The sequence below is a fragment of the Dermacentor variabilis genome, chromosome 3, assembly GCF_050947875.1.
Source record: "Dermacentor variabilis isolate Ectoservices chromosome 3, ASM5094787v1, whole genome shotgun sequence".
In the NCBI taxonomy this organism is placed as follows: Eukaryota; Metazoa; Arthropoda; class Arachnida; order Ixodida; family Ixodidae; genus Dermacentor; species Dermacentor variabilis.
Window position 1 is genome coordinate 152,334,346 of NC_134570.1, and position 17,184 is coordinate 152,351,529.

The 17,184-nt window shown below is 42.6% G+C and overlaps 1 protein-coding gene across 1 annotated transcript; it reads right to left on the reverse strand.

Moving 5' to 3' along the window:
• Nucleotides 1-1,903: 1,903 nt before the first annotated feature.
• On the reverse strand, nucleotides 1,904-16,082 carry LOC142576403 (uncharacterized). Its single transcript, XM_075686524.1, has 5 exons — nucleotides 14,828-16,082; nucleotides 12,881-13,015; nucleotides 11,043-11,162; nucleotides 8,324-8,584; nucleotides 1,904-4,041 (listed from the first exon to the last, which is right to left on the reverse strand). Exons 1-5 carry the CDS (start codon nucleotides 16,020-16,022, stop codon nucleotides 3,260-3,262), a joined length of 2,493 nt encoding a protein of 830 aa, XP_075542639.1. The 5' UTR covers nucleotides 16,023-16,082; the 3' UTR covers nucleotides 1,904-3,259.
• Between the last annotated feature and the right edge of the window lie 1,102 nt (nucleotides 16,083-17,184).

Here is a 17,184-nt window from a genome sequence, read left to right on the forward strand (position 1 = left end):
GGTACGTACATGTTGACGGTGGCTAGTAAACGCCAACTAGATGCCGAGCAGATGGTACGACATGTGTGAACATTTATCAGGGCATTCGATCTTACTAGAACTGGCTAAGGAGGCTGTATTAAAGTGCTCAGAAAGCGTATTGATGAAGCGAAGCCCTGCTGTGGCATTCATGGGAAAGTAGCCTACAGTTACAACACAAAAACATTTGTTGCATCACTCCACTAACATTGGAGGATGTATTGAAAGGATGGCAAGCAGATGCTAAGGAGATGACGTGGCATGGATGAACACATCTTGAAGGGCGTTCAGCCTTCTTATTCGCTGAGGAGCCCTGCAGCTTCCCCAGTGCTGCAAGGAATTACTGAGATGGAGTATAGTTCAGCATTCTTTTCAAGTAGAACGCCACCAACCCGTGGTGGCGACTGAAAGCAAAGTATGTGTGAAGCTGGTCACCCGGACTGGCGGACTAGGACTGAACATGGCACAAAATAAATGCAACTGTCGTACCTCTGTTCAAAGTGAGCCTTGCAAATTATTTCACCATTGGCAACATGACACTGAGTGTGCATAATTTTTTTGTAACCCATGTGCATGTGGATCTCACTGCCTCATTAAGTTTTCACACAGAGAGAAATTGTCTTCCATGTGACACGCTTACTCATTAGTTCCTAACTATGCGCTAGTGTTCATACAATCCTTTGTGCCGAAACTCAAGACACTTCAGCCGCTGACACTCAAACGCCACGAAAGTACTCTACAAGAAACAGGCTGACCAGCGCCAAGCTATCAGCAGGATCATCACCTAAGTCGCTAAGCTGCTTCAAAAAACTGCCAGTCCTTTTCAGCTTGAACATTTACATGCTTCAAGAAATCAGAAAAGCCCGAGACAGTTAATCACAGTCAAAAATAAAATATACATTCAAGAGCTGAAAGCTGTGCAAGCTTCTTGCGTGACTTATAATGAAAGGATCTGCAACACAAAATCAAGAATTACATGAACTTCAAAATTAACCATTTAGCATTAAAAAAAAAACAGGAACATCATCAGTGACCGGAGATATTACCGACCATGACAGACAGCTTCTTACTACTCCATTGATCATAACGACCACCTGTAGCTATCAAACTACCAAAAGCTACAAAATGCTGAATTCGATGGAGACCCCTCGTGGCAATGTTATGGAACTGGTTTGAACTGAATGTTCACACCAGTGTCCTATTTTGAGCATCCGAATTGTAACACCCGATGAGCTGCTTCATAAATAGAGCTGCGCTGCCATCAAAGGGCTGTGTTTTAGCGACAAGCTAAAGCATCGTGGTGCAGACTGTCACTGAGAAATTCAGTAAAGATGTAATAATTGAAAGGCATGCATTGTGCTTGCTTGGCATGCACCCAATGCACAGCTTCTGTAGCATCAAGAGAGAAAGGACGCTTTACAATAAGTAAAGCGGGAGCCTGAAGTCTAGAACCATTGGGAGTGTTGCCAAGCACTTACGACACGCTACTACTGCTTCACAAGAAGATATCAAGCAAGCTCTGCCTTCAGTACTTCAGAAAGATAACCAAATCGGGATATGCAGATTACCTTCTCGAGTTCTTGAAATTTTGCAGGCAATGCTAGAAACCAGGGAAAGTCCAACTAGCACACCACTAAACACCAAGCACAGATGTCCAACAGAAGCATCGCGATTTTGGAGAATTTTATGCAAAAAGTGCTAAAGTACTGCATCAGTGCTAAAGAGTAGTGAACCATGAAACCCCATGCACCTGTCGCACGGCAGCGAGGGCTCTTGCTCTTAACTATGAGACTCCTGTTACCGTTAAATAAGAAAAAGAAAGTACTACAGAGTAACGAGCACTGCCACAAGTGCTCAAGAATAAAGCAGTGGGACTGCAGGAAAAGTGGCTCGAGGGCTCCAAGCACTCAACCTAACGTATCACAGGCATCTGTGACTAGAACAAGCAACTGGTGCGACTTCCTTCAGATAATGATGTTGCACCTCCCAAGTCAACCATGCAATAACTGTTGCAAGTTGCAGAAACATGGGGGAGCAAACCACATGTTGCTTCAAACAGCATAAGCTTGGGCAGAAGGGCAAAGTAAATGGCCCTTCTGTTCTGTTCGGCAATTGCAGCAGAAGGACCTTCATGCTGAACTGTTCTGCCAACTTTACTAAAAGGGAAAGCAAGATTTCACTATTTACAATTTTGGCAGCTACAAGCTAATCGCCAAGAGAGTGTCAGTAAGTAAAATTGTGGCTGCATAACATGTACGATGCCAGAGTGCATTTCAAAGCACTCTAAATTTGCGTGCTCTGCAAGGACTTCCTACTGCTACCACATGACTCTACAGCCAGCCTCATGGAAAAGCAGGGGCTCCGACTTGCTGACTACGCATGAGCTGAACTTTGCTTTGGCATTGGGAGTCGGGCCACTGCTCAAGCTGATCATTACTGTGATGTGAAGAGCAGCAATGACAGGCACATAAATTACCGGCTCGTGGCGGTCGAAGACATTCTCAGCTGTACATTACAGGTAACAGCACTTGCATTGTTTGCTGTGACTTATTTCACCACTACAGGAGCGATACAGGTGTCCATAAGCTTTGAACACGACAAGCTCTACCAAAAGCCGAAGTCGTCATGAGAGCTCAGTCATTTGGTGATAAAGAACAGAGAAGAAATAGCCCATCTGAGCATTCGATAACTTTGGAGTGTTAAAGGGACACTTAAGATAAACATGAACAATTTCGAATAATACTATATGTTTTTAGCCCTCTTTCTTCTTAAATTTTGTGGTGACTAGAACAAAAAATGAAGCTCAGAGTTCCATTGTTTTCAAGTTCATGGCATTCTTTAACATTTAGGCCAAGTAGGCTCAGTGAAAGTTCCTGAAACTTGCCATATTCATTCTGGCTCCTTTAGAACACAATGTAGTTCATTTTTACCCATAAATAATTAACTAGGCCCTAGCAGACGCCATGCAAATCTATGACATCACACTGAGCTGGTGTGAGAACTTTAAGGCGGCAGTGCTACTCATTTTTCCTTTTTGTGCCTTTTTCCACTTGCCAAGCCTCTTGCAGTAAGGGTGGCATTTTTGGTATCGTATAAGGGTAATTTACTAATGAAAGTGAAATCATTTTTTCTTTTTCATGTCCCATTATATTCCATTAATAAATAAAGTGGCACACGCGTCTCCAGAATGCAGTTCAATAATCCAGAAAACAGTAATATGTCTGGTGCATCACTCTGTTCTTCAGTCTCTTTCAATCATGTTAGGCATAGGGCACAAAAATGCTTTGCGTGTGTTGCTGAATTCTAGGTACACACAGCTTTTTAAAATGTTTGATGGCCTGAGAACTTTTGGTGGAGCCTTTGCTGACAGAAAACATGGCCGGATGTGCTGCGGAAAGCGTTGGTCATCCAGGAAAAGGACTTCTCGGCACAGCAGCAAGCAAGTGTGACCTGCCCTCAACAACACACGAACCATTTTCTCTATGCGGAAGAAGCCTTCTGATGTTTGCACAAATGTGCTGTCGCTTTTAGTTGGCCTTTTGTACAGTGTGCTGTGGTACATCTGTTTCTTAAATACAAGCCTCTCGTAGCACTCAATACTACTGCCACCATAGCCAGTATCATTGAGTGCTTGCATTTCGGAAGCACTGAATGTAGCATGCTTGTTCAGGCCAAGAAACGTTGCACCACCTTCTTCAACTGCATTCTGGATATGTGGGTGTCCAAGGAAACTATCACAAACTGCCCTGTCCTCTTCCGAGATATTTGCAGTGGCGATGAAGTGCTCTAGATATTGCCCCATAACCACACGCTCAACAATCTGATGGGGCAGGCCATGAGCAGCGGTCACCGACTTTACAAGATGCCCATTCCCACTCTCAAATGAAAAGGCAGAATGGGCCCACAGTGGCCCCAAATGTCGAACACTCTCTGCAAGGTGGTAGAGCTGGTGCACATTAAACGTCGCTGCTGTCACACCATACAGTGCCTCACAGCGTGCTGCAAACATTGACAGAAGGCGCTCTGAAAAGAATAAAATGGAGCAATCAGAACAGTGAATTTTTGTAATGTATAAAAAGCTTGAGGGTCTAATCACATTTGGTGCAGTTGAGCTTATATTTTGAGTGGAATTACAAGCATCTCCAAAAGGCAGCACCTTAGCGAGCATTTAAAATAAAACTTAGTTAAGGGACCAGGGAAGTCATTTACTATGGTGTCATTTTTGATGTGAAAGCATCAAATGGGCCAATGTGCGAAAAAAGCAGCGCCTGTAGCAGCGAAACATCACTTAAGTTGCCACTGGCTGCAACGCGACATCACGAGCAGGTGAAACGGTTACCTGCTGCTGTGTTAGCGCGCCAGGTGTTGTGCGAGGATTATGGCTTTGCAAGCCGGCACACAGTTTGTATCTCTCTCTCTCTCTCAACCCCACTGGGCTTAGCTGCTGCGCGCACCTGCCAGCTTTGGTGGCCTTTGCTAGTGCCTCAGTCTCTTGTCGCTTCCACCACGTACATAGCAAATAATAAATAAATAAATGCACTTCATTTCTCAGCAATATCGTCCAAATGATTCCGGTCTACAGCCAACATGCTAACGTAGAAACTGTAGAAAAAAAAAAAGTAACTCGCACCAACTTAATTGAAAACTCAATAATAAATACCTCGCAGAAAAAATTAAAAGATTACTCGCAGCACAAAGCTCGAATGACTGCAGTTGGTACAAGTTGTGACATTAATTATTTTGCATTCGCAACTTGTAACAAGCGCTTAGGTGTCCTTGGATTTTTGTTGCAACTCCTCTCCACTTCCCCATAAGCAACAAGGTCCTGTGCCACTGCAAGGAAAGTGTACCACTAATGGCTCAGCAGAGACCTCAGCACAAGAGTATTGGGCAGTGTCATCAGCCTTTCTTTTTTTTTTTTCAAGTGAAGAAATGTGTAAATGCAAAAATTACTACGTGTTACAACACATGCACTTGTGTTTCTATATTTGTGCTGACACATCACTGTTGTGCAGAGACCTACTTTGAGGCATCCTAAGGACCACATGGCCTGCCAAAATGAAGCATTCATTAATATACGCTACTTATCACAAATGGTTTAGTAGTGTGTAATCATCATGCTCTTTCTCTGTCACAACTTTCACTTTCCTTACTCTCTTCTAGCATATTGCTTTAACATTTTAACATTGCATCAGATGCGGCTACATGGTTGATATACAAAATGTGATGATGTTAAATGGACACTAAAGATGAACACTAAATCTGTGTAGACCGACAAGGCACGCTTTCAAACTATTTTCGTTAATTGCACACTAAAAGTTGATTAAACAAGAAAAATAAGGCCAAACCTTTTTTTTTTTTAATTTCACATTGAACGCCAAGCACCAGAACATCAGTGTGATGTAACAGATCTCAAAGTGTTTTCTATTGTCCATTGCATCACACTAAAAGTTCTCGAAACTTGCAAATTTCAGTCTTTGCCTCTGTTGCAATACGATGTAGCCCAATAAACTAGGCCTGAACAGACACTGAAAATCATTGACATCACGGCAAGCTGAAGTGAGAACTTAAGGTGGCGTTGCCATGTCTTTCCTTTTGCATCATGCTAGATTACCAAGTTTCCTCCTATGGTAAGAATGGCTTTTCATGTTATACAAATAAGGGTTATTTGCTAACACAGCTTAACTTACTTTCCTCTTTAGTGTCCGATACCCCCGTGGTTGCTTAGTGGCTATGGTGTCGGGTTGCTAAGAATCAAATCAAGGGATCGAATCCCAGCCACGGCTGCCGCATTTCAATACAAGAACACCCATGCACTTACATTTAGGTGCACATTAAAGAACACCAGGTGGTCAAATTTATTCGAGTCCCTCATTATGGCATGCCTTGTAATCAGATCATGATTTTGGCACGTTAAATCCCATAATTTATATATTTTATCTTTAGTGTCTGTTTATCACTAATACCAAAATGCTAAATTATGCCTTTTACATTTTCTAGAAGTTGTGTGGAGAGGTGCTCCAGAGAAACTGCATAATGATGTATAATTGCAGAAAAAGTAAGAGTGCTTGTTAGTTTTAGGTATGAGCATGGCCTCAACCCAACCTAACAGTCCCCTAGAGCTACGTTTCAATGAAATGTAGAGCAAAAACTGACACCACAGACCTTTAAGTGCACTGACACCAGTTAAATTAAATGTGAGTGCACATAAGAGTGTTGCAATCTTTCTAATATATGTGCTTGGCTCACAAAATGGTGAAAATCTTTGCATGCAACAAGAATTTTCTATAGCTGGCAAAATAGATGTCGGGAAGTCTTGTGGCTTCCAGAATAGAAGCCTCTGTCCTCTAGGAGCATGTCCATATAAAACTGTGATTACAAGTTGTGCACCCTTGAGAATGTTTTTGATCTTTCCCTCATGCTATTACCCCTTTACAGTTATGCAGGCAACACTTTCTTTTTACGACCTCCAGGGGGAAGGCACATTTTCCTTCCAGCTCAGCTAGAAGAAACACGTGCAAGGAAAAACATATATGCACACTCCACACGCTAAGAAAATTCGGAAGCGAAGCTTTCAAGAGCCAGCAAGGGAAAATGCCATATTATGACGATGAGACACACTGCAGATTTCAGTTATGAATGCATCCCTCAGCCACCATGGCCGACCTTGCAGAGCAAGCAGAAGTTTTATACGGCATTAAAACATGTTAAATTGCAAGATGCAACATGCTTGACCTTGTAGAAATGCACCACTATGTGATAAGCGCAGCTAATTTTGGTAAAGAATGTGTCCCATAAGTTCTATATGGTTTACACAAGGGAAATTCTTAAGGGTGTTTTATTATGTCTTTTCAGGTATGCATCCGAGGCTTAAAGGTTAGAGCATCAGGCTTCTGTGTTGGGGGAACTAGGTTTAAACTATCCATCGGATGTGTAATTTTATATATTATTCACTCTTAGGCATTTGTCAAGGCCATGTACACAGCCAGATAGAAACACACAAACCGCAAAGTGGGTAGAATAGCCAAAGAAAGCTGGTAGAGCATGGCAGGTATTCAATCTTGTGGACCTCTCAATACACCCCTACTGCATTGCACGGCATCACAATAAATAAGGTCGTAGAGCATGAACATTTATTTTTACTTTTTGGTGCACTATTTTCATTTTCGAACCATTTTAAATCCTGCTTATCAGCAGCAGCGGCGGCCTGTTTTTATGTTTACTGCAGGATGGAGGCCTCCCCCAAGTAATCTCCAATTACCAAGTTGTGCATGTGAATTTTGTGATGTCATCATACCACACGTAATACTCCGCCGTCCTCAATTGCGCTTCCATTTCCTTGGCATCCATTCTGTGACTCTACTAGACCACCAGTTATCTGCCCTACATTAATGGTTTGTCCAGCTTCATTTTTTCCTCTTAATGTAAACTAAAATATTGGCTACCCCTGCTTGCTCTCTAATCTACACACTGTCTTCCTGTCTCTTAATGTTATGCCTAACATTTTTTGTTTCATCACTCATTATTATAACCTGCTTATTGAAAATTTTGCCAAGACAAAACTCAATCTTAATGCACCCAAGTTGAATGCACATAAGCCGTTTTACACCAAGAAACTTTCACATTTGGTGGGCCAAATAATGCAATTTACTAAAGATGCATAAGTAATTGCAAAGTAAAGACATACAGACACATATGATTACATAAGCTCTAATCTGTGCATGGACAAAGCTTGGTGTTGAAGTGCACATAGTTGCATCTATACACACCCCTTTCAGTCCATGTTTCTCATACTGTGTCACTAATCCTTTATCAGTAACTGTTGAAGTAGGCTAGCTTTCCACAATAATAAAATTTAGGAGAGGGGGCTTACATGATTTTACAAATTGCAGTGTGGAGGTGTAGAACATACATTTTAGAGTGCAATAAATAATACCCAAAACAAAGGTGAGCGAAGCCAGTTGCTTTCAAGAATGAACTTCAGATTTTTGTCTATAATGTTATCTTGGGTAACAGATTCACACGTATATGTACTTGTTGCCAAAATTCCACATTTTAAGTACATTTCAACAGCATTTGCAGTACGAGTGAAAAGAACAGATGTTTACGGAGGTGAGCCTTGTTTTCTGTTTAACCTGAGTACTTCCGCAATTTCTAGTTATTAGTTATTGAATATGACTGATAAATCAACAAACAACCAATACTTACTGCGCCACTCCCAACACATAATTTCTGAACAAAGATTACAAGCAATTATAGTGAGCTATGACGTGGATACTTAACCTACATTTGTGCAGTACTTTACCTGCATGGTCTATCTGCTGAGTAGATATCTCTTCTCTAAGCAGAATATGTACAGCCTCTGACAGCTTTACGAGGTGACGCCAGTACTCATGGGGGATCAGGCCATCAAGGCATGGCAGGGCGTAGAAAAGAAGCCAGTGCTTCCATTCTGAAGCCTTCCAATGAGCCCTGTCATCGATGCGACGGGGTAGACGTGTGATGCAGTGAGGAGGTTGAATGCTTAACAAGCGGTTATTAACTTCTCTCACAGATGATGGGCTGCCTGCAGACATAAAAACGGCACAATGATTAATTATACAGAGCATTTTAAGTGACCAAGATGTCTCTCCAATACAGTAAAATTAAACCCGAAGAATGAAATCCATGGCACGTCAGTCAGAGTAACATATGCTTAAAGCATGCAAGTTACTGAAATGGCAAAAAAGAAGTACTTCCAGTCATATCTAGACTCAATTACATTGGTTTTGGTCTGATTTGTGAAGGTGTGTGCACTGGTGAGCAGAGCTCTTCATTGTTGTATTTGGTGCGTCAACTATACGAAACTTTGCAGCGTATCAGGCAGCACTTCCTTATCAATACATTTAAAGTAATCTGTACGCACTTAACGTGGCATGAAGCACTAAGAGCATAGCAATGCTTCCTCCTCACAGCCACCTCATCACATTTTTTTTACATATTTTAAATAAGCATGCAGATTGCATACAGTGTACTGTGATGATGCCAAAAATTAATAAACAACCTCGTGCTACTCTCCGTGGGCTTTTCCAGTCACCTCACACATGCTACTCACCTAATACTATTCTTCTAATATGTGCCATAATACAGCAATAGTTAAAAGGGTCGCTGAAATTATTTTTGTCATAACCAAGTGATTTATACGGTGGTCACACCTTTTAAAGCAACCTCACAAATTTTGTAACAACACACAGCACCAAGAGAGGTACAAGCAATTATAGATTCAACATGTACGCTGTAGTGCAAACACATGGCGAGAGAAAAGACTGGAATATGGTACAGTGTGTGCCCCCTTTCCACTAGACTGGACACGGTGCAATACCAACTAACCCATCAGTCTATACCTTTAAAGATTACTCTCCACGAAAGCTACAGCCTTCATCCTCTAAACCTATTCCACACTTGTGCTTACATTCAGCGTAAAATTGTGTGGTTAACATCATAAAGCTGCACACGTGCTGCGAGGGTTAGTGTTGTGGAGAGCTCAGAATTTAGACTACCTGAGGTTCTGTAGCATGTACTTTGGCTTTTCCAAAGCACAGCACCATTGAAACATGGTTACCATGGCTACGATTGAACCTATGACTGCCTGTTGAGCAGCTGAGTGTCATAGCCACTGTGTTATTAGGGCATTTCTGTCTTGTAACCTACTAGGCACTGTATAACATAGCTTTGCAAGCGTTCTCTACTTCTAGTCCATTTTAACATGTGTGTTGAATTATCTCTTGCTTATGGCACACAATTAACACTTTTTGTAATTGCTGACATGTCGGAAGTCTCTCGTAAAGATCAGCTATGGCGCTTGTGTGCCTTTATGGGGGATAGCTCCCAGCCTGTATCTCCTGCACAAATAGTTCGCAACTGATCCACCTTTGTGTTTGAGGCACAGGCAAGCCACAGTGCAGCAGGAACATGTAACGGTTATACCTTTCTTGCTGCACAAGACGCTGCTGTACCCAATTAGTTTCTACAAAACCTAGTCTCGTAATTGTTCCTTACAACTAACACAGGATAGTCCATCAGCCACCGGTAACTACTTTCAGCGTCTGTTGCTTTATTTATCACTCCCTCCCCTCTGTCCATATCCTTGAACAGGTCTTGACCTTCCCTCCAAAGCACACACTTGCAGAAATGTGCAAATAACAGCTGATGCTTGGTCCTAGTTCTTAGCCATGTGCATGCTGATGATTTGAGCAAATGTCTGTGTTATAGCCTTCCATGTTTTTTTTTTCTTTGTTTTTTTTTTTTTGCTTGCAAAAGTGACAACTAAGCATTACAATATGCTAGTGTTGCATATATGCACTGCTACATTGCAGTTGTTGCAGATGCTGCTACGCAAGAAGCAATTAATATACACACTTAAGTGGCATCATCAAGCCATTCAAGCAAGATGAACAGAGATAGATGAAAAGTATACATAGCAAAGTCACTGAAATCAGCACATCTACAATCTTCATAATCTGTGTACACTAGAACATGACCCTCCCTCCCCCCCCCCCCCCATTAACAGTCCCTAGAAACTTCCCTACTGGATAAGAACAATTTGTATGCTGCAGTTACGTAATTCAGTATTAAAAACCATAATATGTAAAAGCACAAGCTATATTACTGCAGAAGTAACTGCTCATCGTCATTAATCATTCTATGCTACATTATCACTTAAGAATGCCACAGAACACATTTGTTTACAAATGGCACTCTTTTCGCAAATTACAATCTTTTATTCACTTTTCTATCATCATACTCATTTGTTTTCTGCCTGTCTTGATAACGTTGCTTCTCTGTTCACCATTCATACATCTGATTTATATAGTTGGTTGATTAAACCTGCTGCATTCTGCTTTGGTTTGTTTAATCATTCAACATGTCCTCTATCAAACTCCTTGCCTCACAGAAGCACCTTCTGTAAGTGTTTGCTACAGTTGAAGCCTTGCTTGAATATTGCAAGTATAAGAAGCATGAAACAAAGTTTTAAATATACATACCGACGTAATACCGTTCAGAACAGTTAGTTGTACTGAACAAGGCCTCGCTTATCTGCCTTGTGACTCCTAGCAGAACACAGTGCATGTATTCGACGCTGACTCCCTTGACAAGGTTGAAACCTGAAAAATTACATTCAAAACACACACACTTACTGATTGAAGTCACCCGACGATAATGCTCCTACCAGAAAGAAACCAGGCAAGTGCCCTGCACCATAGGTCTCAGCCTGATATCAGGTGTTAGGCTGTATACAGAGTACTACCTCCCTGCTGCCTGCACTATGATAAATATGGAGCAGGGAAGAGCTACCTGCTTAAAGAGCTCCTAAACAACCATGAGCTCGAAAATTGAGTTACATGGTGGCTGATGAGCACTAGTCCATTATGAACATCATCAGCCTATTTTTTTGTCCACTGCAAGACGAAGGATCTCCTATTACCCCTGTCTCGCACTAGCTGATTCAAACTTGCACCTGCAAATTTTTTAATTTCATCATATCACCTCATTTTCTGCCATCGTTGACAGCGCTTTCCTTCCCATAGCACCCATTCTGTAACTCTAGTGTTCACTGGTGATCTACACTACGCATTACTTGGTCTGCCCAACTCCATCTTTTTCTCTTAATGTTAGCTATGATATTGGAAACCCCCTTTGCTCTCTGATTCACACCGCTCTCTCCCTGTCTCTTAACATTTCGCCCAACATTTATTGTTCCATTGCTCTTTGTGCAGACGGTAACTTGTTCTCGAGCTTCTTGGTTGACCTACAAGTTTCTGCCCCATATGTTAGCACCGGTAGAATGCTATGATTGTACCCTTTTCTTTTCAACAACAGTGTTAAGCTCCTAGTCAGGATTTGGTAATGCCTGTCGTAAGCACTCTGACCCATTTTTATTCTTTTGTAAGCTTCGTTCTCATGGTAAGAGTCTCCTGTGAGTAATTGACCTAGGTAAACGTACTCCCGTACAAACTCTAGAGGCTGACGAGCGATCATGAATTCTTGTTTTCTTGCCAGGCTATTAAACACTGCATTTTTCTTCTGCATACAAAACTTTAACCACACTCTTGCACTTGCTCAGTTAAGGTCCTCAATCATTTGTTGCAATTGATCTCCACTGTTGCTGGAATATGAACACGTGGCGGCAAGAATACTTTTAAAGTGGCGCAGTAATAGCAAAGCTACAGGCGTTTGAACAATGAAAATGCAACTACTACTGTTTCTTGCTCTCTTTTGCTACTCTCCCCATTTGCACTATCTGCCCCTTGTCACATACTCACCAACACTACGCAGTCTAGTGAAAGCTACATCTCGAATCTGCAGGCCAGAAAAAAAGGGTCCTCCATTGTCCACCCCTAATCATCATCAGCGTGAAACTTACTGAATAGAAGCTTCATAAAAGGTTCGGTTGAGCACAGTGGGCAAGCATCCCTCCATTCTCAGAATACACAGTCAGCTCTTGCCAAGTTGGCACTGTCGTTCCTCGACTACTGACCAATCAAGAGTTTTTAGCCCTGCCGACACCACCTGGAGCACCCTGTTGATGCGTGGTGGTGATGCACAAAGGCAGCAGCGGATAGGGCAGGAGAGCAGTACAGGATTGTTTTTTGAATTAGTGGCGTTTCCTGCAGCACATAGGGCTGCAGCATTCACTGGTGGTTATGGTCACAGCATTCTCCAAGCGACGAGCATATTTGTTTAAAAGTGTAAAAAAATGTTAGACGTTTATGGGCTCTTCAAGGCTTCATAAGCTGGTTTCCCTTCCTTCTTAAGACTGTTACAGCTGGTTGTTTAACACACCACCACATAAAAGCATAAAAGAATGCCGCTGCATGCTTACCTTTAAGGCTCATTAAAGCTGATGGGCCCTTGAAACCATTCACTGTGTTTTCTGTGATGTATGCAATATGCATGTCTCTGATTACTTGACTATGTGTCCTTTCCTCAGCCGGTTGGTCAATGTAGCGCATGCCACCTGAAAATAATGAAATGGAAAGCTTGCTTGTACACTTTTACAAAGGCACTGCACTACATAAACTATATATGGTGACAACCAAAATATTAACAAGTTTTGCCCACAAAACCACACTGTGCCTGCAGGCTATGCATCCACAATCCAAAATGTAGTTGCAGAGAGACACCACACTTTCCAATTATGAAAATGTACCTGACATTGCTACGTTATCTGGTGCAAACTACAAATTTAAAGGAACTTGTACGTACATGCACACAGTTTATGACAAAAACTGTTATGCTGTAGAGTTCAGAAGTTAGAGAGGGCAGGGCATTACTACTAATTTAAGTGACTGTGACTTAACAGTAGGGAATGATGACATTTGTTATTTTTTAAACCATACAATTGTATTTGTTTATAGTAAAATGTTAAAAAGAATCACTTCATTGCTTTTCAACTTCTTGATTTTTATGAGCCTGCTGCTGTGGGTTTTCTTCACCACCCTGTGTTTTCTTGTTTTCTACAATCGTAACATTGGCGACTGCGCCAGCTATGGCGGCAGCCTCAACCAAGTGACACCTGATTGCGAGTCTTTGCAAAGCATGCTGGTGTGCTTGCCACCAATACAGTCACAGTACTTCAAGATGCACCAGAGTGCAACTGTTTTCAGCAACAACATAATGCAATTTGCCTTTAGCGGCTACATGAAGCCGCAGCATCGTAAGGCTTATGTAAGCTGCTTATGTAATGCAGGTGTGTGAACACAAACATTATCACAAAGACTCTTGGCAGCTGTCCATATTTATTTGTTGCAAACTTGTTCATATAGGGTTGCCAACTGTCGATGAGTGGACAAAGTTGGAATGGAAGGGGAGCGCCATTCTATTATTAAGCAGAAAAAATCAAAGTTGGGACATTTGGTTATCGAAACTGGATCAAGTCACAACTTGGGACATTTACTCAGAAATAGAGACTGTCTCGCTGAATTCAGGACGGTTGGCTACAGAATACTTGCTTCTACCATAACAAGAAACCATCACCTCTAACAAGCTCATAACAGTATGTACTTAATGTAAAAAGAAAAAAGAAAGTAGTACTGTTGTCTTTTTTCTTTTCGTGTTAAAAATTAGGTTGGTATGATCTTGTTACCTGCATGGATAAAAAAACTGCAAAAATGTGGTAACAGGGACGACAGATGCTTGTCCTCATATGCACAAAATTAGCTAATGAACCTATGAGCACATTTACAGTGAGCTTGACAGAAATGAGTTTTGTCGAGGTATGTTTATTTTTGACACTGGCTTTCCAAATTTTCCTCACAGACGTGGTCAGTTAAAGTAACACATGGCACAGAAAACTGGAAAGTCACAGTATCTCTACTGCTGTACTTTTGCCTTAATGGCAAGTGCCTTGCATGTGTTACTGCATGCACACTCATGTGGCATGTTTTGCCACACGTTTTAAGAAACTTAGCATGTCTATCACTTCATCCACAGTCAAGCTAAGCCAGGTTTTTGCACATAACAGACTTCCCAGTGAATATTTTCGAATTTAATTACTTGCACAAATATTCTCAAGATCCCACATAGAGCATGCTGTGTGTTGAAAGTTGCCCTTGCTTCCCAAGTCTTTGGGTGATATGAGGAGCAATATCTGTCTTGATAGTTGGCATTCTTGTGTGCAGCTACATCTTCTACACCAGTATTCTAGACTGAAAATATTAAAATAAGAAGACTGTTCCGTGCATACAAGAGACACCACTCAATTACAATAATTACACTATATAATACTGCAATTATAAAAACTGTTTGGAGATATCAGCACATTTCTTACCTTCTCTATGCGTTGCCATCGTGAGGCACCGAGGGCAGCCATGCAGACCGTTGAACTGAATCATGTTCAGAACGGCAGCACGTGCAGGTGCATCCACAGCACAGCACAGCACAAATACTCTAGATTGGTGTACAGATGATGCAGTCTTCCATGATATGGGCTTCATACTTTTTACCTGCTCAACAAACTTTGCAAGAAATGTCTGCATATTTGGGTGGGTTCTCCCAAACCATAGTGCTGTCAGAACAGGATTTTGAAGTCGTGTGGCAGGTGGTAGCTCATTCACCACAATTTGCAGAGGCCACACTGATGTCTTGGAGGACTTGAAAACTGGACTTCCATCTGTGTTGATGGTCAGAGTCAAGTCATCATAAGTCAAGTTCTCAGCTTTGCTAAGCTCATGAAAGCAAGCAGCACTTGTTATGTCAGTGACAGCATCACATCGCTGGCTTCTCTTCAACAACCCTTCTTCCAGGCTTTCCTTTGTCCTGTCAATGAGAAGGCAAAGCTGACTTGCTGTGTCCAAAGTCACAAAAAATGACCCTTTTGCATGCACATTGGTGACATTTTCTTTGGTGCCACAGACAGTACATAGTGTGTTGCCGTTTTCCACTGTCAACACAGCCTGACAAACATCACAAAGGTACCAATAGGTAACTAAGCCGCTTTTCTTTGTTGACCACAGCTTTCTAAATGCGTACTTGTTGCGTGGCAACACGTCAGCTCCTGCGATGCTGTTCACCAGCGCAGCCAGATCGCCCAACGCTGTCCACGTCAAGCCATGCGTAACTGCATATGACATGGCCATAGCAGCAGCTCCTGCCTTGGACGTACCAAGGTTTGGCAGCGTTTCCGAGCTGAGTGCAGCAAATGTAGTGGCCAATATTTCCTCTTCGATAAGAGGCGGCGGCGATCCACTCTCAACTGAGTCGTCGCAGTCTTCTGCTTCCTCGCGAAACATGCAGCTTTCTTCAGACGAGACGGGTGAGGGTTCGCGGGACAGATCGTCGCCGGTGCAGGAAGGCGGTGCGTCATCCCCGCACGTAGACGGCTCTGCGCTGCTCGGTGCGCTGGAACAATCCGCGTTCTCCTCGCCTGCTTTCCAACGTCTGTAAAAAGTCGTTTTCGGCACGCCGAGTTCCTTGCTATGGTGCAAGTAGCTCTTTCGCGCCCTTTTCGACGGAACGTCGGCCATCGGCTCAATCTGAGCGATAAAACACACGTAATGTGTGCAAAACTGCTGCTACATAGAATAATTAACTGATCATTAATCGAACAGTGAACAAGCTACTAACCATTAATCGAAGACTGGATCGACCCTCAATTTGGCAGCGCCTAATTAGAGTCGTAGAACAGGAGGTCAAGATCAGTCGCTGGTCGTGGCCGCAGCTATCACTGAATGCACCAACCACAGTATAAGGCCTTCGGATTAACCCCATCGGCTTAATCCTGTATATTGGGGGCGAGCTCCACCACTGGAAAATCTGGCGCCACCGTCGGCATGCATGACGTGACATGAAGGATCACGTGGACACGGCGGCCGCGTCGGCTGCTTCGGAAGCGCCAAAGCGACCTGAAAACGAAAGTTTAAGTCCCACTTGCGCTGCAGTTCTCATTAAGTGGGGAGGCTTTCCCGCCTTGGGTGTCTGCTTGACAACATCTGAAATCACTATAATCGGTAGTGGCTATACCTTTGGAGGCGTGCAGTATGGTAGGGCTACTGCTCGGTGCCGCATTGCCGGACGTACGCAACGGAGCCCGGTGCCAGCCTTATTCACACGTAGCCGGAGGACAAAAAGCTGCCTGAATCTTGGCCCGCGAAATTTAGAACGGGCAGACAGCCATCGGCTACAACTCGGGTATGCAGCAAGCACAGACACAACGAAGATTTCTGCTACGGCGCTGGGTCTGCGATATTCGGTGAGTAGAAGAAAACGCGCACTGAGACCCTCGCCCGCAATCGCTGCCCGGCGTGTGTGTATACACACACACACACACACACACACACACATATATATATATATATATATATATATATATTATATATATATACTTAGATTTAGGTGCACGTTAAAGATCCCAAGATGTGGTCGAAATTTCCGGAGTCGCGCCTCCACTACGGCGTGCCTCGTAAAAGTGGTTTTGGCACGTAAAACACACCATTTAATTTTTTTTTTTTTGGAATGGAATAGGATCGGTAAGAAGCATATTTAAAAAAGGCGTATACGGTGTTTGTTTTATGAATTAACGCACTGGATTACGAAAGAGAAGCAGCGGGAAATTGCCCGCTGCATGAGAATACCAATAAACATATACAGTGCGATCGCTGCATTGAGACTTCATTCTGTTATGCGCCA